Source organism: Colletes gigas, unplaced genomic scaffold (assembly GCF_013123115.1).
Source record: "Colletes gigas isolate AHSC1104 unplaced genomic scaffold, ASM1312311v1 Colletes_gigas_Sc00051, whole genome shotgun sequence".
NCBI classification, from domain to species: Eukaryota; Metazoa; Arthropoda; class Insecta; order Hymenoptera; family Colletidae; genus Colletes; species Colletes gigas.
The window spans coordinates 149400-174260 of record NW_025106680.1 but is presented as its reverse complement, the minus strand read 5'-3'; the positions used below and the strand labels follow the sequence as shown (position 1 = coordinate 174260).

The window sequence follows — 24861 nt, the reverse complement described above, 5'->3', positions numbered from 1 at the left end:
ACGACTCGACTAGGTAGGTGCTCGACCCGGACGCAGTACGGAAGAAACGTCGAGCACGCAGAGTGCTGTCCTCGTGACACCGCGTCTCTTTACCCGTTTCTCTCTTGTCAGCCTTATGACAACAAGGAAACGTGGGAGAAGTTTGCCAGCTGAGCCGATCCCGTCGATGATCGATGAGTGACCGGAGGGGTCGGACGGAACAGTGCGCGGTACTTGAAACATTCTGTCGGCGAAGTGACCGTTGACGAAGGGAACATCTATCGAACGAACGTTACCGATGACTCGATGCCGCGGCAAGATGAAAAATGTGTCTTGAACGTTGTTACGCGCTACGAGTGACGCATTGAACTTCGTACGTGAATGGAACGAGATCCTCTTATCAATGTTTGCGATCTGCTTTGGGAGATACCGCGCGATATACGCAGCCAACGTGTCGCGGTGAAGCACGTTGAGGAATGAACCTCTGTTTCGTCTCTGGAGTGACCTATGTGCGGTTCGTTGAGCCTGTTCTCCTGCACTTTTGGGAGTACAACAGGTAGACAGTGGAATTCGGTGGTAACTATCGACGATCGTTGACGATCGGATCACATGATCTGCACCGTAGCCGTCCAATCGGGAATTAAGATACGATAATCAGGCGATGCGTCCTCGGCGCACGAGAGGTTAATTGTCCAAGAGCATCGAACCACGATTCTTACCGCGGTAAAGGCGAGCTTAGTAGCATTTAATCGTCGCTTGCATGTGGGTCACAAGTTGCGTTCGCCAGAGCTAACGGGATAGAGGGTTTACCGAGTAGAGAGGTAAGCCTTTTAAATTGTGTTACCCTCGGGCATCTCGCGTTTGCCGCCACCCTTACAATTAATTACACTCGTCCTTCAATGTTTTTCGGCGGGTTCCTTCGAGATTCGATTGTTGGCCGAAGCAGCCGAAAACTTGACGGCACGCTTTTTCTTTTTTTTTCTGTTCGCGGTTAACATTCCGCCGTCGTGCACCCTTAAAGTGCAACGCGATAACACGTCCCGATGCGTGCAACCCGAATGGGCGACGATGGGTGAAGCTGTAGATATTTATAAATTGTCAGGTCGGCTAGGTTAAAGTCACGTGGTGGTTGCAGTTTACGGTGTCCTTAACCTCCCGGAAAATCAATGTTCTTCTTGTAACGACTACCAGGTGCCATATTCACTTTGCCGTCCAGGAAGCCCTACGGCCATAAAAAGAAACGGGGGAGAGTAGTCGGGGTATTAAATGCCGTTTTGACGATACCGCGTTTCAAGGCGACGTCGAATTATTACTCGCGCGTTTAACTTCTTAAAAAGAGTCTCGAGGCTGGAGGTCGTTCACCCCCCTCGGCGTTTGTGCGAATTCGCTCGCCGGAGAACGCTGTTTTTCCCCACTCGAAACAGTTCGTTTGTCGTCGGTGGTATCCAGACACGCTTTCTTTCGCTGTTTTCCCATTAATTTCATTTATAGAAACCTACATCGGCCTAATACCCTGCTCAGGGGCGCCGATACCGCGAGCATCGGGCAACAAGGATTATCGCATCGCGTCACATTCGCATCCGCGACCAACGTTTTAAGGTTTCGTCGCACGTTACCTGTGTATAACTCGACACGCTAGCGACGAGAGATGCTGAGAATCAGAGATGCGTAAAATTTTAATCGAATAACAGGTGATCGATAAAACCAACGTACGAGGATTTATTCGAGCAGTAGGGTAATTTTACCAGGCGGTTTTCTGGAATCTTCCAGTCGTTTCTGTGAAATTTTTTATCTTGATCGTCCGTACCCGTTATGAACCAAGATACTGAATACCGGTTCAGAGATTTATCGTACGAGGGAGCGGGGCCAGGGAGGAAATTCAGTGGCCTGGAAGGAATTTTCCGTCGGGTTCGTCAGCCGTGATTCGGATAACATTTTATAGGCACCGTTTGCGCGATTTTATATCAAACTTGGTTGCGCATGGACATAGCACGGTTACACGGATCCCACCGCAAGTGACACTAGTGACACGATGCATGGAGGGTTTCTAGGGGATGTTGTTGAAAACACGCGACTGGTGGGGACGTTTTACATCTTGACGGGACGTTGTTCGGGAACGGCGGCTATTTCTCCTCACAATGGTGAAAGTTTGAAAGAAAACAAAACAGTGCGGTGGAATTCAACGGTTACTCGAACCTCGGAATTTTTATCCTCGACCTTTGCTTAACTTTACGTTTCTAAAAAACGAGTGAACGTGATTGAAATTTGAAATTTACGTGGTTTCTTATCTAATTTAAAACACAGCAAATGATAAAAGAGAATTACTTATTGACCAATGACTGAGCTAGCTGATGAGTAAAAAATCGTAGTTAAAATATATCAAAACTATAAAATAAATCATTTAAATATTGGTGTTATAGTTTTGTGCCAACTTGATAGTTCCTTTCTCTATCCTGATTTTTTATTCGTCTTAAACAAACTGATATTCCAAGTACGTTGCATTTTTGTGAAAAGCTCACATTTTGAAACGAAATTTAAGTGGAAATGTATTAATTGCTGTTTGACAAACATTTCTTAATTACGAAACGATCGTTCGTCGCGGGGAGACGGGGTTTTAAAATTGCTTCGCGAAGTAGTACTTGAATGTCACTAACATTTCCTTTCGCTTCGACGAAACAACAGGGACTTGAAGATCGACGCGATACGCCGGCATTTAGCTTTCCTTTTTCGCTGGTACGTGCGGCGTTATACGCGGTGGATGACTTTTAGGCGACGTTGCAAGAAAAATGCGGAAGAAAGGCGAGGGAAAAGAAGGAAAAAGATCACACGGGCGGAGGTGTACAGTGAAAAGTGGTTCTTTGCATGTGCATCCGCCGTAATGAGAGTCAGTCTCGATCCCCCGACACGTGAGAATGCGTTAATGATCTTTGCACGAAAGTTCGTACGAGAGGTCACCGTTGTTGCGGTCCCGTGAATTAATCCGTGCGTTTAAAAATGTTGTCTGACTCGTTTCCGAAGCCCGATGGAGATTCAAAATGGCCAGAAACTTCGAGGTTCGAAGGTTCTCGGTTTTATTAAGAATTTTATTAAGAACCTCAATGTCAAGCGTAGAAAACGTAGGGAAATAAAAGATCACGATGGTCTCGTCGCGACGTTTCGACCGTTGCGTTGGCCGTAAACGCAAGTACGTACATAAAACTTGGAAACGTCTTCCCATGGCGGAAAATGGAAGAATCGATGCCACGAAATTGTTGAAATATACTGTTCTTCGTTTTTTATGAGGTGTCATCGCTTTGACGGCGATAAAAAAAAAGAGTTTAGAAATGTTTTATGACGATATACAGGGTGTTCGGCCACCCCTGGGAAAAATTTTTATGGGAGATACTAGAGGCCAAAATAAGACGAAAATCAAGAATACCGATTTGTTGATGAAGGCTTCGTTAAAAAGTTATTAACAATTAAATTCAAAAATTTCAAATCTTTCTGGCAAAATTATTTTCGGTTGCAGGGTTCAATTACAATCATTTTTGGTGAATAGACATACCCCCGAAATCCTACCCACTATCTAGAAAAAAATTCGAGAATGTGTGAAATTTTTCGACGGGAAAAAAAATTTCAAATCGTTTTGAAAAAATTATTTTCGGTTGCAGGGTTCAATTACAATCATTTTTTATGAATAGACATACTCCCGAAATCCTACCCACTTTCTAGAAAAAAATTCGAGAAGGTGTGAAATTTTTCGACGGAAAAAAAAATTTCAAATCGTTTTGGAAAAATTATTTTCGGTCGCGGGGGACAATTACAATCACTTTTGGTGAATAGACATACCCCAGAAATCTTGCGCATTTTCGAAAAAAAAATTCAGTACCTACGAAACTTTAAACGTTAATAACTTTTTAACGAAGCCTCCATCAACAAACTGGTATTCTTAATTTTCGTCTTATTTTGGCCTCTAGAATCTCCCATTAAAATTTTTCCCAGGGATGGCCGTACACCCTGTATAGTAATTTTTTATCGCGAATAAAACATACGTTGAACTTTGAAAGGATATTTTTTATTCGCGTATTAACGCTTTGATTTTTTTTCGCGAAAGATTCAACCCGACTAAAGCTTCCTAACCATTTTTCAACACAAAATTTGTTAATTTTGTAATAATAATTCAACAATATCAACGAAGGTTACTCGGTATTCCTGTATCCGTGTCGCGTTTAGTATTATTATCACGTCGTTATCGACGCTCAAGTGGAATTTCTAACGTGGAACTAGCAACCGTGCATTTTATGTGTGGCCTTGCTAATGGCAATACATTTACAGCCCGTCTAATCTGTTTAAGAAACTTGACCATCGTTTACGTGAATTGGTTCCTCCGCGTCGTGTATTACGCTGCACGACACAGTTTGTTTCTAAGCTGCTACACAGATGTCAGTATAGTATTGAAACGGAGGATAGCCACGTCGATCATCTCTCGCAAACGTGAATATAAACTTTAGTGTTTTGCATCGAAAGGATTGATTGTAGGATTTATGTCGATTAAGGATTTTTTTGTTCCATCTCGGTGAGTACTATAAATCCCTAAAATCTTAGCCACGGTTGCCTTAATACCTTGTAGTCTGTGGACAACATAGACTTTTCCGTCACTTTTTAAACGTTCAACACTGTCTAACGTTTCTCCCAATTTCAGAACCATCAACACTTTGTTGTTACCGCAATTCTAAGTATGCGTTTACGTCTAATATTTTCGTGACAGTAAACTGGAACGCTCGAACTAAGGCCATGATGTATCGTAGAGGTTAGTAAAGTTGTTTACGTATGACGGATAGAGGTCTCGAAGTGTAAACAGTGTTAGGTATAGGGCTTGTAATGCTGTAGACCAGGGGTCGGCAACCTTTCGAGCGAAAGGAACCCACATTCCACATTAACCCCTGACTTGACGGTAAGGTACGGGTACATGATATTTTAAGGTCACTAATTTTATGATGCACATACTGGTTTCATGTATGAAAGATCCACGTGACAAACATGGAATGTCAATGCCAAGGAAATAATCGTCCACTACTCGTGAACTATTAATTTTCTAAAAAAAGTTACCAGTAGTTTGCCTGACCTAAATTCTCCAAAAATTTCTGTAATAGAACCAGTCTCTATACCACCTCCCAATAATCTATCTAATTCTGTGGAACCAGTAGTTTGCCTGATCTAAATTCTCCAAAAATTTCTGTAATAGAACCAGTCTCTATACCACCTCCCAATAATCTATCTAATAAAAGTTACCATATTACATTGTAAATAGACATAGAATTAGTTATAAATTCTCAGCTCATGAATCTCTGTAGATGTAGTTTCAGACACCCATATACGTACGTTTGGTAAAATATTCACGGTCGATGCAACGAGCCCGTTTCAAGGATTACGCCAAAAATCCCTCGAAAATAGATCGTTCAGCGCCGTACGAAGGGATGATCTTCGCCCGCGAAAAAAGTCGGGAAGTTATTCTTCGTGGCCGTCGGTGTTTAAAGGTCATCGACTCGGGCACGAAAAGATCAATGTGCCGGAAATTCGTCGAGGGGAAATTCTTGGACAAGAGACAACCGCGAAAGGAGCATCGGGCGTTGTCGTACAGAAATCAAGAGAATTGCCGAGTGTCGATGGAGGAAATTGTCTGACTGCGTTCCCTTTTCGGAACGCATCCCCTCGCGACCACCGTTAAGCGAAAAGAGAAGAGAGACTTTCGCTCGTCCCTTCCGTAGAACGTCTCCCCCTTCGCCTCTGGAGAGGAAAAAGGGAGTCGGAGGACAAAAATCTAGTCGAATCTTTACGCTCGCGTTCGCGGGGTATCGAACCTGGGAAAAAAAATGAAATTGCTGCCGCCCGGTCGATAGCGCGCCAGAACGTTCCGTCAGGGGCTGAGAGAAGAAAACGCTTCCCCGCGAAGTGCTCAAGGGTTAGCCAGCGAAGGGATATTGCTTCGGTAAAACAATACTCGAGGAAACGAAAGAGAGAGAGAGAGAGAAAGAGCTTTTGAAATTCTGGCCGGGCGAAATTCATTGAGTCCACCTGGTCTCCTAACGTCTCTTCTCGGCCTGATAAGCATGTATAGCAGGCGGCCGTGTATAGCGCGCCTCATAAAACAGCGGGTCACCGGTTCATCGCGCTGCTAACAGTCGGTGCTCAACGACCCGGGACCACAGAGTTTGCCAAGCGGGCAAACTTAGATGCATTGTTCGTTGTCATCGATGCAGCATGCTTAATAGCATATTAATTATTTAGAACGACCGAGTATCTATGCATACAGTAGATACAAAGTGATTCACAATAGATCATAAAGTTTATGTAAAGGTAACGTAAACTATCTAACAAGCAGTTCAGAGAAAATTTGATATTTGGTTATACTGGCTTAATAATAATAAATTATTATAAATGAGAAATGCTCTGACGAACAGTTGTCTAAAGAGTCCGAAACTTGACTCTGGGAGTGTTTGTCGTGGAAGACATTTAAATGATTTTCCACGTGTCATTCTCGAGTGATCAGAAACCGGGTCCATAACGGGATCAGGTCAGAGTTTGTCCTCCTTCCGGATGCGCGGCGACAACATCGAAACACAGTAATCGCGACGAAGAGTCGCGGCACTAAAGACTTAGAATGCGCGAGAAAAACACACATCGACGAGAAAGAAAGGCGCGACATTCCTCTGGCACTCGACTCCACGCGTGAATGGTTTCGCAGCGAAAAATGAAGGGCCTGCGAACGCTCGAAGAGCTTCGCGTCTAGCATGAAAAATTACTCGGGCTGTTGTCGTTTCTGTTAAGATTCAAGCACACGCGAGCGTGCCGCCGATGCGAGACGTAAGAGATTAAAAAATCTCGGCTTTTGAATATTTACGGGGCGACGAGCGTCGAAAGCGACGAAAGCTAACGGATCGTTGACTGCGTGCTTTTTCGCGCGTTCTCCGGTTCTCCAGTTCAGACTCCCTTAACGACGGTATCGCAAGGCGGGAAAAATGCCGGTTACAACGAAGTGGCGAACACGAGAACGTTGTGCACTGACCGTTTCGAATTCCCATAAAAATACATCGAAACGTTGAGACGCGTTATCGTGTATCCTGATACGTTGGAGGACAGGATCACTGTTTCGTGGATGTACGAGATCGTCCTTCGGGGTCCATAATGCATGACGTCTTTAAGTTTGGCCGATAGGATGATATTTCGTTTACTACCGACATCGAGGAATCCACTCTACCCTTGGATACTCCCTTACGGATACCGTGGCGCCTGTTTCTCTCATCCCTTTTTCGTGTACACTCGTAGGAGATTTATGAGATTTCCATATATTACGTTTACCTATATCAAAGAAGAGCAATGTGTACGAACAACAAATTCTGTAATATCTCGAGTTAGATACGTTCGGAGGAAAATTAAATATGCCTGTAAAATAAACAATATTAACGTCGTAAAATGTTCCGTAAAATTGTCACTTTTTTCTAACATTTTCACTTCTATCGGTATAAAAGTATAAGCCTCTCGTTGTACGCGATTTCGTTGGGGGACTCATTGCGTTTCCATACATTTGAATTAATCCGCCTACTACGAGGGCCTCGTCTCTGTTCCTAATTTCTTTAGCGAGACAGAGTACCCGGCGCTGTAGCGCTCCGTTTGATCTTCGTTTTTCATTAATCTCAGCCTACCACGTGCCTACTGCGCGTATAATCTGTTCGTTCGCAAACAACGAAAAACGAACGTTGTAATTTAGATTGTATATCTTGATAGTTACCACACGGGAACCCCCGACATCGTCTACGCGAGCGTTGTTCATCATCCAATTACCGAGCGCGGTAAATTAACGACTATCGCGTTATTACGTACAGCGGCCGCGATGAATCGACTCTTTAGAATTACACCCCTTGCGCGGCGAGTTTTCTATAAAGCTCTACCACCCTGGCTGCGTTCCAGAGCATTTTATTTACGCGGTTTCCACGTTGCGTTCCTCCTTTTTACGAATTTCTAAAGGTTCCGTCGCGGTTGCGGTTCGAAAATCGTGTCTTGCTTACATACTACGCGTTTGTTCGCGTAGAACAGTGGTTTTTAAACTTTTAGAAAGGCGTCCCTCTGAGAAAAGATCAGCGGATATGCGATTTATTTATTGAAAAGCTCGCGCTGTGGCATGGAGGGCGCCACGAGTCCGTAGACTCCATTTTGGAAAACGCTGTCCCCGCACGCCTCTGTAACTCTCAACGTTTATTTAAAAAAAGAACAAATAGACCACTTGCTCTCAACTATCTCGCTGAGTTCTAAAAAATGGAATAAACGAACGAGACATACGAGATATTTTGGAAGTTATTGCGAATTGAGATTAAAGAAGTATATTAAAAATTAGAAAATCATGATTTGTTTATTTATAAATGGGACACGCTGAACAGAATTTAAAAATATGGAAGAAAATTTTATGACATCTGATAAATTTGCCACCAGGCGTGAAAAGTTCCTTTAAATCGCGAAATTTTGATCTTCGGCGTCTTTGCTGGTAGTATATGGAGAATGCACGTGCACCATTATTCTCCCCGACACTCTCGCCGATTTTCCTTCCGCGCGTTTCTTTCCACGCAACGAACTCCATCATCCCATCGCGGGAAATCTCATTTGTAGAGGCGCGTCTGCCCGGCGAACGTATTGCCTCGCCAGCCGTATTTGCGTACGCCTGTTTGGGGCGCGTGAGGGTGCATTCGTTTACCCGAAACTCGATTTCGAAGCTTTGGTAATTGAATTTCAAGTACGCCGACGCGGTCGGCCGTTGATAAGTTTAAGGCCAACGCAGTAAGGCATTTAAGAATATTATTTACCATCCTCTGTTCCTTCCAATTTAATGATTTCTTATTCTGAAAATTCAAGTTCCTCCACAAATGTCATTGGTCAATAGATAATTCATTATTATTTTCAAAGTTCTTTTTAGATATTTCGAGTATGTTTCCTCTGATAGTCGAATAATCTTGTTCGAAAATTACGATCGCCAAATTTGAATTCTATCCAAAGGCGCTGTCCCTGACCCTCCGATATACGGTTAGTCGAATTTACGCGGTTTCATGGTTTCGTCGAGAAAATGTCGAAGGACGTTTATTTGTAAAACGAACGGATGAGCGCGCCTACCAATTACGAACGTCCGGTCTGTAAATATTTAGAGATAACGAAAAACGAGGATCCTTCCAGTTAAACGGACGTTCGTCCGCAAGTCGGCAAACATGTACAGTCGTTGTGGGTAGCAGAAGATAGCAGACGTTTATTTGCCCACCACTCTTCGATCGATCGCGCGCGGTGCTCTTTGCCAAAAAGAGCTCTTCGACTACCGAAATTGAAACTCTTAATCATCCATTAAACCAAAGCCAACCGAATCGTTATCTCATCGTCAAGATTCAAGCAATCAGTGATTCCGTTCTCTCAGGAATTTTTATTTAATTTCAACTGCACTGATATCGAGCGTTACGAAGAGGTCGAACGATCCACTTGTTTCTTTTAAAATCGAACCTCTAATTTGAACGTTGCTTCCCAGGGACTGGAAATTTGTTACGAAGTCTCTGATTCGCGGTTGTTCTGTCGCAGGAGGAAAATGTGGAGCTCGGTAACCGCGGCTGGCACTGAAAATGGGCCCGCACCACCCTCCAGAAGCAAGCACAGCGCCACTTTGCTCGCCGGGCACGTGTATCTACTCGGTGGACGAAACGGCAATCTTCCCCTCAAGGATCTCTGGCGATACAGCCTCGGTAAGTGATTATCATTGCGACGCTTTTAATTCCTAAGCGACAGGAGTATCCGAACTGCGACGGTCGCGGTTCAAAAGCCAACGGCGGGATTAGGCGGGCAAGAGGGAAAGTGAAATTCAAGGATAGAAGGCAGATCCTCGTAATTATAGTTGGGGAGGTATTAACGCTCGATGTCTGGGTACCGAAGCACGGTACACGAACAACATCTCTGACCAACGCACCCCATCGTCTCGCTCCGTGAACGAGGGGTGCGCGACGGAATTTAAACGGGGTTCACTCTGATCAATAATACGTCGTTATTAAAGCCCGCGTGTATCAAACAAATCCGTCGGGCGAGATACTCCACAATTACGGCTGTTACCACGGTGATCAGACATATGCAAATTAATTGCATCCCTGCTCCCCCCGTCGCCTATAATAAACGGTTTCTACAGGTAACAACCATCGTATTAACCGTTTGTTTATTTTTATTGGATTTACGAATCGCCCGCGATTTTTTATTGAAACCCTCGACTTTTGTCAATGTTTCCGAGCTGTACGTAGTAAAAAACAAAGAATACACTTATCGAGGATTATTTGGTTCGAATAGCTTGACCGCTTTGATCCCAACCAGGTTTCGGTCATCTGACTGGCAGCACTCTAAACGTATTCCCAGTGAACCCGACTGGCCAATATTGGAAACGGCCAATGAGTTCGCGCTGGGGTTGAATTTTAAAGTTCGCTGAAATCTCCGTTATTTTAAAATAGCATTATTTCACAAATAATATTGGAAAGGCTTGCCAAATTGGGAATTGCTGCATCTCTAAAACGGTCAGAGATACAAACAAATGCCATAAGGCAAAATTAAACAAACCGAATGTATCTAAGAAACGCAACTGCATCCTTTTTAAAATAAATTAATCGTGTATTACCTAATCCATTTTTTTTCCTTTTTTTTTTAAGTATTACATTTTCTTTCTTTTACATTCGCCAGCTTTGTTACCTTGAATCGATTTTTCGTAAAAAAAAAATACGATGGCTACGCAACGCAGGAGAGAATTGACGCTGGTCGATCGAACATTCTGGGGATGGGGTCTCTATTAATCAGAGGGGATTGTTCGACAGCGAGTTCGGATGAATATTAAAGCAGCATCGAAGGGGTTGAATCGCAGCGGCTTGTCTCCTGGGGGCAAATACTGCCCGGAGGGGGCCAGTGCCATGTTTTAAAAGCGTAGCATTGTTGATACTTGATCTTGCAAAAATATTGTGATAACTCGAAGAACCGCGAGAGTGCTTAATATTTGAACGTTTTTGTTTCACCCTCGGTTTTAACCAGTGGGGATTTCGAGGGCCTCGCTTCGCGCTGTAGCCTTTATTCATTAAATGAGTCGCTATCGTGGGATTAGAAATTCCATTCGTACGCTTCCCGTCTCCCGACGACGAAAAAATCGATCCAGTCGAAGCAATGCCAAAGGTAAACGTTCACAGCCTTGCAACAAACTTTCATTAACGTAAAAGCATTCGATAATTGTTGGATCCGTAAGCAAAATCGATAGAACATATTTTAACGCGTAGAAAACGGTGTAAATCTTTTATTTTTCATATATTTTTCACGTGTTAATTAAATAACACGTGCATTGTGTCCCTCGCCTATAAGATCGCGATGTCGACCAAAAACTCGTTTCGCGAGAATTATTATTCTTTCTATCGATGATTATGTATATATTGTAGTTTCTCGAAGGAACAATATTTTGATATTATTCTGGAGGAGCGTCGAAAGCGCGATCGCGTTAATATTTGAAGTGGATCAATCGCGCGCGAGTCACGTCCGTTCCGGCTTCGTGGCAATCTCTTTTCCATCAAAGGCATCGGAATTTTACCCTGTGAACAGCAGTTTTAGACAAAAGGGTGTATTGCTCCGTAGCCAACTAGAGATACGACACGTGTACGTAATCAATGTCGGGCATCGCTTGGTCTACGAGACCTGCACGTTATGGCTCTTACGTGAATTTTATAGGCTTTGTTCTTGGACACGTTTCAGTAAAAACGTACGACTCGGGGTACTTAAGGTGTAAAACGCGGACAGGTCGCCCCCGGGGGTGTCGCGGGGCTGCGCCTCGAAACCTTCTTAACGCTACTTAACGTCGTTAAGAATCGAAGATCGGTCGAGAAATTCTTCGGGCCATCGATCGCGAGAACCCCGTGCCCTCTTCTTTTATTCGCGTAATGTAACTTCACGGTTCGCCGATTTCTTTCGCCTTTCTTTTCTCGGCCAGATTAGGGGAACGTCCCTTTTCTCTTTTCCTAAAACTTCCGAAGGGTAAAGAACGTCCGCCCTGTTAAGCGCGGTGCAGTAAAAGAATGAAGGGAGCTTTAATACTCCCCCTTTGAAACGCTAACTCGATGCTGAAAGAATTCGGATTTGTCGCGTCTCTTTTATTTATTTAATCGTTCGACGAATTCGAGAACGATTAGAAATCGAGTTTAGAAAAGTGTATAAAAGTGGCGCGAATAAACAGAACGATCGGGCGTTGAGCAAAGAACGTGCTGAAATCCGAATAGCGATATAATTCGCGATAAAAAGCCAAACTGGCCAGAGTCGGCCAACGAGTTTTTGCTACGATATGCAAGGCACGTTTCGTTTTTCTGTGCGTCCTTGGCACTGCTTAGATTTAAGCCCCAGAATCCACCCTTTTGTATTCTTCGTCCCTCTCTGTCTCTCTCTGTTTCTGAGAAGCTCCGACGACCGCTTGAAGGATTTATTTCGGGGCAGCAGATTGCGGGGGCGGGCGTGGGTGTGATTTAACGCGCTAAAAAAGGTTTTTCGTGTCCCCGCGGGGTTATGATTGTTTCTTTCTACTACGATTCCACGGGTACTGTAATTTATCGCCGCGACCCGCAAAACTTTCCCGACGATATATCGTTCCGGAGCCCGTACTCGTAAAACGCGTATCTACGGCTCGGAACGTTATCGTTTACGCCTTTAAACGGCGTCGGCGTTCTTTGTACGCGCGAAAACTAGGCCAACCGAGCGTACTTATATGTGTCCCATTGTAGTGGAAACGTGCAATTAAAACGCGCCAGGACTGCGTGCGTTTAAAAAAAAAGAAAAAACTGAATTATGCATACACGCTGGTCCGATAAGCCGAGCGTGTTCGTTTCTTCCGTCGTCGGTCTTTTTTCCACGGCCAACGAGGGTTTCGTCTTCCCCTCGCGCGATACGTAGCAAAGAAGACGAATTTTGCGTACAAAAACGTTCGAAACGACGAGTCGACGCGTTAACCCGTTCTTTGTTTTTCTTCACAGCCGAGAGCAAATGGGAAGAATTGCATCCCGGGGGCGAGAGACCGCCGGCGCTTCAGGAGCACAGCGCGGTGGCTTACAAGGACTGCCTTTACGTTTTCGGGGGTGAGCTCGGCTTTTCCGCAGGCACGGAAACGCCGCTCTGGATTTACAATGTCAAGGTAACGGCACACACGAGGTATACTAGTACAACATACACCTTCTGGACTTTCGTTGCTCAATCTGACTGCCATACCTGAAAATTCGGAGGTGATTCTAGCGTCCTCTTTTCATGGATGGCGGTCAGTTGAGAAACTATTCACTGAATTAGTATTGATGGACAGAAGCAACAGTAGTGTGTGTGTGTAAATACGTGTGAGTCGAGTATGGGAGGAATTGAAAAAGGCAATTCAGTATTATCAGACGGCAGACCGGTGCCCGGAGGAAACTGCCCCTTCACTTACACACACTAATGAATAGCCAACTTGTATATGAGTTCTGGCGATTTGTATAGCTTCGGGAATTCGAGGAAGAAGTAATTGACTCTAATGATCTCCCACAATAATGAGTGTATTTCCTTGAAATTTAGTCTGGAAGCAGAGCTCATGGATACTTAGAAAATAATATTTTGGCAAAAACAAAAATGGAGGCTTCGTTAAAAAGTTATTAACAATTAAATTCAAAAATTTCAAATCGTTCTGGAGAAATTATTTTCGATTGCGGGGGTCGATTACAATCATTTTTTGTGAATAGGCATACCCCCGAAATCCTACCCACTTTTTAGAAAAAAATTCGAGAAGGTATGAAATTTTGCGACGGAAAAAAAAATTTCAAATCGTTCTAGAAAAATTATTTTCGATTGCGGGGGTCGATTACAATCAGTTTTGGTGAATAGACATACCCCCGAATTCCTACGCATTTTCGAGAAAAATATTCGAGTAGGTGTGACATTTTTCGATAAAATTAAAAAATTTCGAATCGTTTTCAAAAAATTATTTTCGATTGCGGGGGTCACTTACAATCATTTTTTGTGAATAGGTATACCCGCAAAATCCTACCCACATTCTAGAAAAAAATTCGAGAAGGTGTGAAATTTTGCGACGGAAAAAAAAAATTTCAAATCGTTCTAGAAAAATTATTTTCGATTGCGGGGGTCGATTACAATCATTTTTGGTGAATAGACATACCCCCGAATTCCTACGCATTTTCAAGAAAAAAAATTCCTTACCTAAACTATAATATGTGACTAGAAATGTTTCTCTTGTATTAATTTTTGTGATCTGTTGGTAATGTTGTGACACGAAAATGGTAATGGGGCTCCAGAACCCCAGAAAACATTGAATGTAAGGTTTACTTGTATACCTTGTCTGTGGTAACGTATCGCCCATAAGGAAACCGCATTGTGCACCTTTGAAAGGAGATTACGCCGCAGGTACTGTTCTTCAGACCCGTCTGACATTTACAGTGGTCGACGTTTCTATAACAACTGTTTGAAATGTTAAAAAGCCGGTTTAGTAATAAAGTTGCCCCCCCGAAATAATATTTACACTTCCCTTCCTCTGTCCTTGTTAACTTCGCGACAATTTCGAGGATACGAAATCTGATCGTATCGAACGATCGCGGGTCCGAAGTTTGGCACAGGTTAAATCAGTTGCCGTGATGTAGTTACGTTTAGTTAAATTTACGCGATTTGATTTGCGTCGAGGCTGCACGATACAACCTGGAGGCATTCGGCCCGGCGAGGGACGCAGACGTCACCCTCGATTCGACGAACGGAGACGAAGGGCTGTATCGGCCTTGATTGACAATATCTCGCTTCGGTGATTTTCGTTTAAACTCGTTATCGCGAAATTCGTCCCGTAGAATATAGACAGATGTTTCTATAATTCCCGGGATTTCGCGGAGGGCGCGCGACAGGCGCGTCAAACGCGCGATCGATTTGATTTTGCAGCCTGTTATTTCGCTTTATTCGCCGCGTCGGAAGGTAAATACGCGTTCGATTTGATATTCCAGTCGTTTCATTCTATTTCCTGCTTCCTTCGTTGGATCGAAAGGGTTAACGAGAATCGCTCTCGCGCAGTACGCGGAATAGGGGTTGCCCCTGTCGCGCGATCTTATCGTTGCCCGTTTCGCGTCGCGGTTATTATCTTCCTCGAGGAGACCTCGCCACTTAACGGAGAACAACGGTAGAACAAACGCAATTGCTCGACGCGGTCGTCTCGTAGTTGTCCCTCGTCGCGTGTCACGGGGTTCCCGAGGCCAGCCCTCTCCTATTCGTCGGAGAGAACGAGACGATGAATGGATGTTCGCGTGTAAAACCAGTTGTACCCGATGACGTTCCTATTGATTTAGCGGTTTCCCGAGGGTGCGATTCTTTCGCTCCTCTCCTTCTTCTTCGCCGGCGACCCCTGCGCGCGTACGGCTCCCCTGCAGGACGGGTAAGATCATTAAAAGTTTCCTCCGCGCGATACGACGACCAGCTACGAGATCGTTGTCAGGAAACACGTCGGGTGTCGCGAAACAAACCGAAGCTCTTCCCGAAAAGACATTGTCTCGTAAATTATGGAGGCCGGTGCTCGAGTCGCATCCGAGTGTCCGTCCAAGATGTTCTTAATTCCCTCGCGACTACGGTTGACGAGGGAACGCTCGCTGGCGGTTCGACAATGTAGCACCCAAACTCCTTGATCTTATTCGAAAATATAAAGGAACGATATTTTTATTGTTGCAAAGCGGTGAGATCGTTGTTAATCTTCTTGCAATACGTGTAATTTCACTGTATTAACATTGAGATTGTTTGTTGAGTTTTATTTATTTATTTATTTAACGGGTAAAGTAAAAAGAGACTACAAAGTTTCTACAGTGCTTATAAGACACTAACAATCTGATTGCATTCACCTTAAAATTGTTGGAGGATAAATTAAAAAAGCTCAAGTCGTTAAGTGATGGCTAGATTAACAATTCTGCTAAACGGATCAGTAAAATCGAAATTAGAAGTGTCACGTATAGGTTTAAAAAGTGAAAACTCCCATTTGTAGTCAAATAATTTTATACTCTCACATACCCTATTCTTGGGGACTTTTCATATCTCTGTATTTTTGACATATATCTTTGTTCGATATTTTAAACGTCTATGTTTTTGCATGTTTTATCTATTTCATGATTCTCAGACTAGGAATGTCTAAGAAGTAATTGGTGCAATACCCATAGCTGTATTAGCATTTGCCTTTCATAAAGACGCCTAACACTATGTTCAATATGTTTTGTCTTTTATGAATACTTTTCCAAACATTCATATTCAGAGATTACAGTTTAATTGAATAAAAAGTATCCTCACGAGCGAGAAGAGTAGCGACTGCTGACCATACCTGAGAAGTTCGTGGTTTAAACAAAGGATCGCGCGCGAGTTGATTCGTGGCACAACTCGCTGTCATGTCACGTCATCGTGATGTCTGCGGAATTGGTAGCAACGGCTGGCTGCAGAAGGGTATCATTTGTCACTGTCAGGAACGATGAACTGCCATCAGCTATCGAAGGTGCACGGTTCTCGAACGCGAAGCACTTCGACGCGGTTCCGACAGCCGATGATCCGTAGAAACCATCTGTCATGGCGTTCGGAACCGTGAAAAAAGTTTCGACGAAGAAAGCGACTGGGCGTCGTAAAAATCTTTATCTTTTCGATACTTGCCGCGATACTACACGCTCGCACGATTGGTTTAATAGATTTATGCGGGATCGATCGCGAGGTACATCCAGACGAGAATAGAAGAACTATAAAAGCGGCTCGATCATGCGATTTCGTTCTTGACTCGATTCGAGCTTTAACCGTCTTATGCGCCTCGTAAGAAAAAAGGTCGATAGGCGGACGAAAGTAGTATTCACGCTGGTGTATTTGCGTTTAATATTCAACAGTGTTCTCCGATCCTTCGAGGGCGAGTAATTTTTGGCAACAACCGATGTCAACGTCCCTTCGCTTCCGTTCTCGTACCCTCGAAACTGAATGGCGCTTATCCTCCCAAGGGCCCCTGCCCTCAACCTGCCATTAAAAATGTAAGACCGTAGCAAGCACGAAACGCAGTATCAATATCGCGTCAACGATTTCTCGATCTCGAATCGCCCACGAAAACCTACGCAAGATGAATAGGTAGAGTCTGACGGTAGCGATGTAGGCTTTATAAATATTTTACAAGGCCGTAGCAAACGCTACAAAGAGCTCGAGGACTCGGGCGTAACACACTGACATCGTTAAACATTGATGTTCCATAGAAATAGGCTAGCAAACGTGTTGAAATCACCGTTAGGTATGTTTATTAATGCGAAATTCAAAATTTATATGCTCGCGATCTTCCTGTAATCCCTATTATTTTGTTTAGTTGCTCTCTATAAAACTTTAATTTAAAAAAAATCAGAACATTTTGAACAAATATAAAATGTTTGTTCAACTCTTGGCCATTCATCACACTGCTGCAGGGGAATATACTTAACTAATGCACCATTAGAATCTATCGACTACTTATAATAATATGTGTACATTTGATTTTTGGATGATTGTAATATTAGTAACAAGAGAACAGCTACTAAATAAATAAATTGCACCGGTTCGTTAACCCCGTCGATGCATGCGAAAGATGGTTTAATGGGAAAAGCGCAATCAACGCATACAATACACGCGCGTACATCCTTTTTCGAACTTTTTCGTGGGGTCGAAACTTTTCCTTTGCCGCGCGTTGCTATGGCTACGTTCGGTCCGTTTGTTTTTAGTCGTCGGACCATGTCGGGAACCCAGGGATACTCTCGTTTACTCGTGTCTTTGCCGTGTATTATTGAAATCAGCGTTACGAATACGCCGGGCAAACCCGATTGGTTAAGCCGGAGGGGTTGCCTCGTGTCCTATTCTCTTTCCGCTCTCTTTCGTCCTCCCTTTGTGCTTCGTTAAAATTCTCTCTCCGTCATTCGCGGCGAATCGAAAGTGGGAAAAAAAAAATATATTCCGACCCGTTGAATACGCTTCGCCCCCGTTCGCGGTCCGTTCGAGTTTGTTCGTTTAATCCGCGAACGGCGAAGATCCGTCGTTCGGATCCCGAGACTTGGTGAAAGTTTTCGAGACGTTCCGCATTGTTCGCCGGATAACTGTTTTCCCGCTAATTTTACAGCGTTTTAACGTCGATGGTGAATTTAGCCACTAGTCCGCCCTTCTGCGACCCTCTCATGCCGTAATACGGGGTAGACGCAAGTGGCTGTACAGACCTATCAACTTTAGGCACGTACTTCAAGTTACGTAATTACTTTCAGCGCCCCTGCTATGCAGCCTATAAACCTTCCTTCCATCTTCTCTCCTTTGCGTGTACGATCGCGGACCCTTGGCTAAGGCAACGCGTTTTCTCCTCTCTTCTTGCCGGTACACGGTCACCGACTGAAGCGAAAGACTCGTGATAGAACCACTGTGCGTCAAAAGAACCACGTACATACGTATGTACATACTTTCTATGCAACTCGAGACAATGGCGGATTAATCTCCAACGAAACCCTGGACCGTCCACCTATCCGTTGGACGCAGTCAAATTACACAAAAAATGTTATAATAACCATTCATAGAAATTCTCTAGACCAAAATTTTGATGTTAGACAATTGCAAATTGCATAACTTGAAAATTTCACTCAAATTTATTTCCTTCAACATTTCAATTTGAAAATTAATTGTTTTGTAGTGGAAAATCCTGTCGTATATGAATAACGTGGCCACTGAAAGTGTTGAAACTTCAAATTTCAAAGGGTAAAATAAGAAAGTGGAAATTGGTGGCTCTCTCGTGCCTTTTGTCGAGACCAACCCCGGTTGCATTCGGCATTCAGAAACCTCTCTAGTCGAAATTAGAGAATTTTCAAACCCATTGTCATCCAAGATGAATAATTCATGAATATGAAAAATGTAATTGTTACTTAGACCATCGATGCGATCTATATTACAGATTTCTATGATATTAAGTGGAAGCTTGTTGTTCGTAGACCAACATATGGAGAAAGGTGAGAGCGCAACGGGGTTGTGCAGTTCCTAGGGGACGAAGAGGACATTCGGCGTTGGTTCATCGTGGCCAGATGCTCATCTACGGCGGCTATCAGGATTTGCGCGGAAGTTCCCCGGAATTGTGGGCATTTCACTTTGGTAAAATGATCGAGTTCTTAATTCTTCTGAAAGAATGTATTCGCGAAAGCATAGATTGTCGATGTGTCCTTTAGAGACGGAATCCTGGCACCTTCTTTCGTCCAGCGAATGCGGTCCAGCGGCGAGACATAAACATTCCGCGGTACTGCATGGCGACGCCATGTACGTTTACGGAGGTATGACCGACCTGCAAGAGAGAAGCGACTGTTGGCGATGGGACGTAAACGCAGCTTCCTGGTGTCTGTTGAAAAATAAACCCGGACCCGGACCTCTTCACGGCCACGCAGCTTGCAGGCTACCCAGTTGCATGCTAATTTTCGGCGGTGAAAGCGGCGGTCTAGCCACGAACGAGCTATGGAGGTTTCATTTCGGTAATGAATGAAAAACACTGCTGGATACAGTTATGCTCTTTAATTTTGCTTCTTCAATCTGCCAAAATTATATCCGCTTATTATAAGACGATGGAAACGCGTTGAACTTTTTCACGATCCCAACAGTTCCGTTCTGCGAATGCATTTTAAACGGAACGACGTCCGCAGGTACGGAAACGTGGGAGAAATTGTCGGTGCAAGGTCCCAAACCACAACCGAGAGCGGAGAGCGTCGCTTTGGCGGTTTCTGAACTGATCATTCGAGGGACCAACATTGACAATCCGAAGCTCAAGCCAAGAAATCAGAGGACGAGGCTTTGCAACAATAGAATATCGCCGAACGAAGCGCCGGCCAGGCCGAGCTTTCTTAAAGAAATTTCGAAATTGTCGCAGATCAACCTGTCGCGGCTGAGTCATCCGACGAAATGTAGCTATTCCGTTTTGAGCGGCCAAGACGACAACGAGGAAAGTCCGCAAGAAGTATGCGACATTATATTACTTGTAGTGGGGGTAAGATTGCCTAAATTGGACCACTGTATTCCTTGAACGATACAGTAAGAAGCGACATTTTTGTCAACAAATTTTAAGATAGAAGATAAAAAAGGACGGGAGGAGGGCCTGCTAGTGGTCTCATTAATTAATAAGACGATCCTAGCATGCCCTGCTTTAGACGGCGAGATATTGTATAGCCTATATAGTATAGAAAGGGTCAGTCGAGCGCTTGTGAGAGAAACAATAGCGTAGCCCTCTGGTGGCGAGCACGGGAGATGAGGTTTCAGAACCGATACGATTGAAAATATCGATTCTACGCAACGGTTATTCGGAATAAAATTAATATTATAACTCAACCCCTATTCCGAGCCACACGATAATCTGAAACAAAAAGAAAACCGATACTTCGAGAGCACTCGACTGGAATAACCTCTGAAACAGCGGTCCAAATAAGGCAACCTTACCCTAATAGCAACATCGCGTCGTATCGTTTCGTTCTCGTTTCAGTTTCCATTATTTGCACACGTATTAAGTCCCGCGTTTGCAAAAGAAACGCATGTGACAATTTGAGCCTGCCCGCAGGCAAACACGTATTATCCATTTCAGCAAGTGGACGCGGAGGTGATCGAGCCGTCGACGGGAATGGTGAAGTCCCGAAGCGCCAACACGCTCGCGCGTCGAAGACAAAAGCCACCGGAGACGACGCCGAAAATCATCGACGCCAACAACGCAAACAACAATACCACCAACTGCGGGATGACCAGAGACCCAATCTCGGTGCCAAATTTCCGTGCACTGACCCTGCCCACGCCAGTTTTGACACCCGTGGAAGCTGCGAGACTCGTATTCGTCGATCCCGACGAAAACAGCGACAACGAAGAACGCAAGGAACCCCCGACTTCCAGACTGATAGAAGTCCAAGAGGAAAGACGGTAAATCCTGCGCCTTCGTCTCCGATAGCACGATCCAACGGATAAGAATCTATTTTTAATCTGCAATACTCGCTAGGTAAACGCGGAGCCAGAAGAAGAACTGCACTTGCTGGTCGAGCTTTTGTAAATTTAAATCCTCCCAAGGGTTGCCTAATGGATATTGCGGATCGCGTTATGGCCGTAGTCACGCGATGGCTATAAACATCCTTCTGCTTTTCAGAGATTTCGCTGCCATGCATCAAGCCTGCCAACCTACCCGCGGCGAAAGTTACAGCTCTCACCTTTACGAGGCGGCACTGCAAACACCAAAGACACCAACCGCGTCGAAGATACCAACGTCCGCTTCGGTCAGGTTCGCCGATTTGGAGGAGGGCGAGGAATCGACGTCGGATTACGCGAGCATAGAGGCTAGAAGTCCCGGCGATCCTCTCGGCGACGACGATTGGCCGTCAGGACGGAAGAGCAAACAATATCGTTCTATAGTTACTCCGTCGACGATACGCGAGGGCCAGTTCGGTTTCTGCAATCCGAATTACCTTGGACTGGACGAGACGAGGAACCATCATCACCAGCAACAGCAGCAGCAGTCTCAGGACGGCAAGTACGCGAAGATGCTGAACAGTCCGCCGGACAGCGTGTTGGAGGACGAGCCAGGTAGATCTGCGTCCCAGACGTTCGCGGAACTGTTGGAGCTGCAGGAAATCAAAAGAGTGCCGAGAGCTCCGCCGAAAAGTTTGCCGTTAGGCTCTCCATCCAGAAGGGCGGTGAGCGCGTCGAGGGCGGAAAGGCAGAGAGCAAAGGTAGCCGCAGCGGACATCCACGAAACGGAAACGCCGTCGTACGGGCCGGCGCCGCTCTACGTATTTTTGGTCGGTGGCAAAGAGAAAGGTCAGGTCACGGTGTTTGCCAGGCCAGTTTCTTTATGGAAGTTACAGTTAGCGCCTCACATCTTTTAATTTCCCATTATTCGAACAGCTCGGTTCGAGTCGTCCAATCAAAAGAAACAATCGAGTATCATTCTGTTGCTCCTCGTTACTTGCGAGGAACGGTTAAACGTTTGGTTTCCTTTTCGTTTCCCGATTAATTGCAAACCGAAATGTTAATTCGAACGTTCGTTTCGAGTTCTCAGCTATTTCAATTGCGCGTGAGTATAAGTCGGTGAGTGTAGCTCTCTAGTGCCAAGTGTTGCTTTATCGTTTGTAGAACTTTCAGTTGTATTTAGACGTCAATTATTGCCGTCGTTACATTTTATAGCGCAACGTCACATTGTGATTGGCGCAACTCGAGCTTAAAACGTTGAATTTAGTCTGCTAGATTTTGAGGGGATATCATAACGCCATATGAATTGGTCACGTCGCCAGATATAATTTCCGATATTAATATTTCGTTCGAACGATTCTTTTCCGTACCTAACGTTTAAATAAACACAGAGTTTAACGCGATTGAAAAATTAGAGCTGTTTCAGTTTTTCGTTCAACGATATCTCGATAGCATATCGTCGATTAATTGTGGTCTTTTCCAGACCAAATATACCGAATGCATGCTTACATATATATCGAATATTCGCGGACGTTTGAATTCGAAATTAATTCGTTTCCTTTGCTACTCAAATTTTCGTGAGTGTAATCGTACAAGAAACGTTCACGTTTAAAATAGGGTCGTAAACGAATACGTACTAATCAAGAGTTCATATTGAACCGATTACTTTAAGATGATGGTTCTCTGCGCGTTAGTTTGCATAATAATTTACAGTGAACGTTCATAACGAAGCGCAAGTCAAGCGAGTGGATCGAATAGTCCTCTGTTTTTGAAGGCGTCCTATCAGTTTTAAGTGGTATATAGATAGTAGTAAGTCTTACGGAAAGGTATAATTACGACGAGTCAAGGTGGGTATATTGTATTCTAGATTTATCGTAAACGATAAAATTTTTCATACTTGTAATAGACGGAAATATACGCGAGGTTCTAGACTGTTCGAATTTCTCGACTCGAAAATTAAAACTACTGTGAGCCGTCAACGCTTACACCGACAGTATCGGATACTAGTTGAATGTCAAAAGGCTCGCCTGATCTGCGCTTAACTTCCATCGTATGTGAATTCAGTATACGTAGCGTGTAAAATAGAAGTAATATCCACAAGCTTGAGGTAACGTTCAAAAAAGATCCTGAATATATTGATGGAAATCGGTGTGTGGTTGTGCCGAATGTGTATAATTAAAGTACCATACAATTATTCTGCGAAAATTAGATTTTTATAAAAAAGATAACTCTTAACGGGATTTTCGTCGATGATCGCGACCGATCTAGAGTAGAATCGAAAAAAAAAAAGTATCCAAAGGAGACTGTGTCAATATTTGTTTTAGTTTCATCGCGAAATAAGCCATTTCTAATGCGCGAAGCGTACAATCGTCGTCGTCGTATTTCAAAATATTGTAGCGTATATTGGTCGAATTTTTACGTGGGTTACGTGATTTACAATAAACTCGGGAGTCTCCACCGTGACTATATTTACGAACATAGCGTGTTAGTTCTGATAGGTCTATCGTAAGAGGTAAAAAAAAGTGGTAAAATACGTTGGGAGGTTTCTTGTTCGTGTAGAATTTTTATGCCCACAAAGGCCCAATACATATAATCCATCCATAAGTAGCGAAAGGTCGACGTGGTACCTCGTAGGCTGAATATTAAGAAACACTTGGTAAACATTTATGTAAAAATTTATGTATTCATTTAAAGGAACACATATAATTTGTGGATAATTCTTTCACCAATATCAAAGTTACTTCTTAGGATGTTTTATGAAATTTTGCAAATACGTTTGTTCAAAGGGCATGTGCAATATGTATAGGAATATAGTTATTTTTTTTTGTTGTTTTACATAGTTTGATAGAAGGATTTCATAATATTCAGCTAGAGGCCTCCAGCACCCAAAAAATCAATGTTTTTCATTCGTAGCACTAGTCAATTTAACATCTCAGTGTACAAAAGTTAAGATGAATGTTTCGTGATATTTCCTTCCTCTCCTAGGAGCCCTTAGCCTAGCATCTATTTATTTTCAGATAGATTAATATGGTACAATACTATCCACAGTGCAGTTTTATGTTGTACGCATAACCACTCCCATAATCTTGACCATTTTGGCGTAAATAGCAATCTTAGTTAGTTAATTACCGTGCGTTGTTGGTAAATTGACAATCAAAAAATGCAGAAACAAGAGGAGCGAGTTGTTAGAATCCTCGACAAGGTTGTTTCACTATAACCAATCAGAGTCGCCTTTTTTTCTATTGTCAGTGCTTACCAGTAACGCACAGTTCTTGTACGAAATATACAATGCCGGTCAGTGTCGCCTTCAGATTAATTTTCGTTTGCCAAATATTTGCATCCAAGCAAGACCTTCGAAAGTTTCGTAGATCGTACACGTTTATTTTAGCATGCAGACAAAAGCTTGGATACAAAAACGAAAGTGAAAGCAAATCAAAGCGACGCGCAGTTGAAATAATTAACATTTTCGCGTCACGATTATTTTACGTTGTAGGTGCGCATATAACGCAATCCGATAGTCAATTATCACTGTGTCATTGAATGCGTCCGTTGCCAAATACGTCTCTTTAGAGTACATATTTATGCCTCGTAAACGAAACACCAGAGTATAAGCTCGAAGATATGGGTTTGGTCCCAAAACGAAAAAAAAAGAGAAAAAAGAAAAATAACAATGTAGCTGATTTGAGTGCCTCTACTTTATGCAAATATATGCATTTCATATTTTTCTGGACACGGATGACTTTTTTCGAAAAGAAATATTTCGCCACATTATCTTCTAGCTTATGCATCCCTTTAGCGTTATCGATGGCTATGTGTCGTGCAAGCGATACGAGTGAAAACAATATACATTAACAGACGGTGTTATATGATATAATGTGGTTA

The 24861-nt window shown here is 43.6% G+C and overlaps 1 protein-coding gene across 3 annotated transcripts; it reads left to right on the top strand.

The window, feature by feature from the left end:
* The first annotated feature begins 71 nt into the window (after positions 1–71).
* On the top strand, positions 72–24861 carry LOC122403387 (host cell factor 2-like). 3 transcript variants are annotated; one of them, XM_043406884.1, is made up of 9 exons: positions 4407–4534; positions 4661–4768; positions 9568–9728; positions 13014–13171; positions 18990–19146; positions 19221–19517; positions 19686–19996; positions 20591–20940; positions 21161–24861. In XM_043406884.1, the coding sequence occupies exons 3-9, from the start codon at positions 9575–9577 to the stop codon at positions 21894–21896; spliced, it is 2163 nt and encodes a 720-aa protein (XP_043262819.1). In that variant the 5' UTR covers positions 4407–4534; positions 4661–4768; positions 9568–9574; the 3' UTR covers positions 21897–24861. The 3 variants fall into 3 exon arrangements, with proteins under 3 accessions (XP_043262820.1, XP_043262818.1, XP_043262819.1); XM_043406885.1 differs by lacking the exons at positions 4407–4534; positions 4661–4768 and adding an exon at positions 72–800; XM_043406883.1 differs by lacking the exon at positions 4661–4768 and having other exon boundaries at positions 4379–4534; positions 20615–20940.

What these genes read in the sequence shown, in the direction of transcription:
- LOC122403387 (XM_043406883.1), top strand. Translation starts at nt 4,503, where the DNA reads ATGTCGATTAAGGATTTTTTTGTTCCATCTCG. An exon ending in TCTCTGGCGATACAGCCTCG is followed by an intron (nt 9,729 to 13,013) that starts GTAAGTGATTAT and finishes TTTTCTTCACAG; the next exon opens with CCGAGAGCAAATGGGAAGAA. An exon ending in ATTGTGGGCATTTCACTTTG is followed by an intron (nt 19,147 to 19,220) that starts GTAAAATGATCG and finishes TGTGTCCTTTAG; the next exon opens with AGACGGAATCCTGGCACCTT.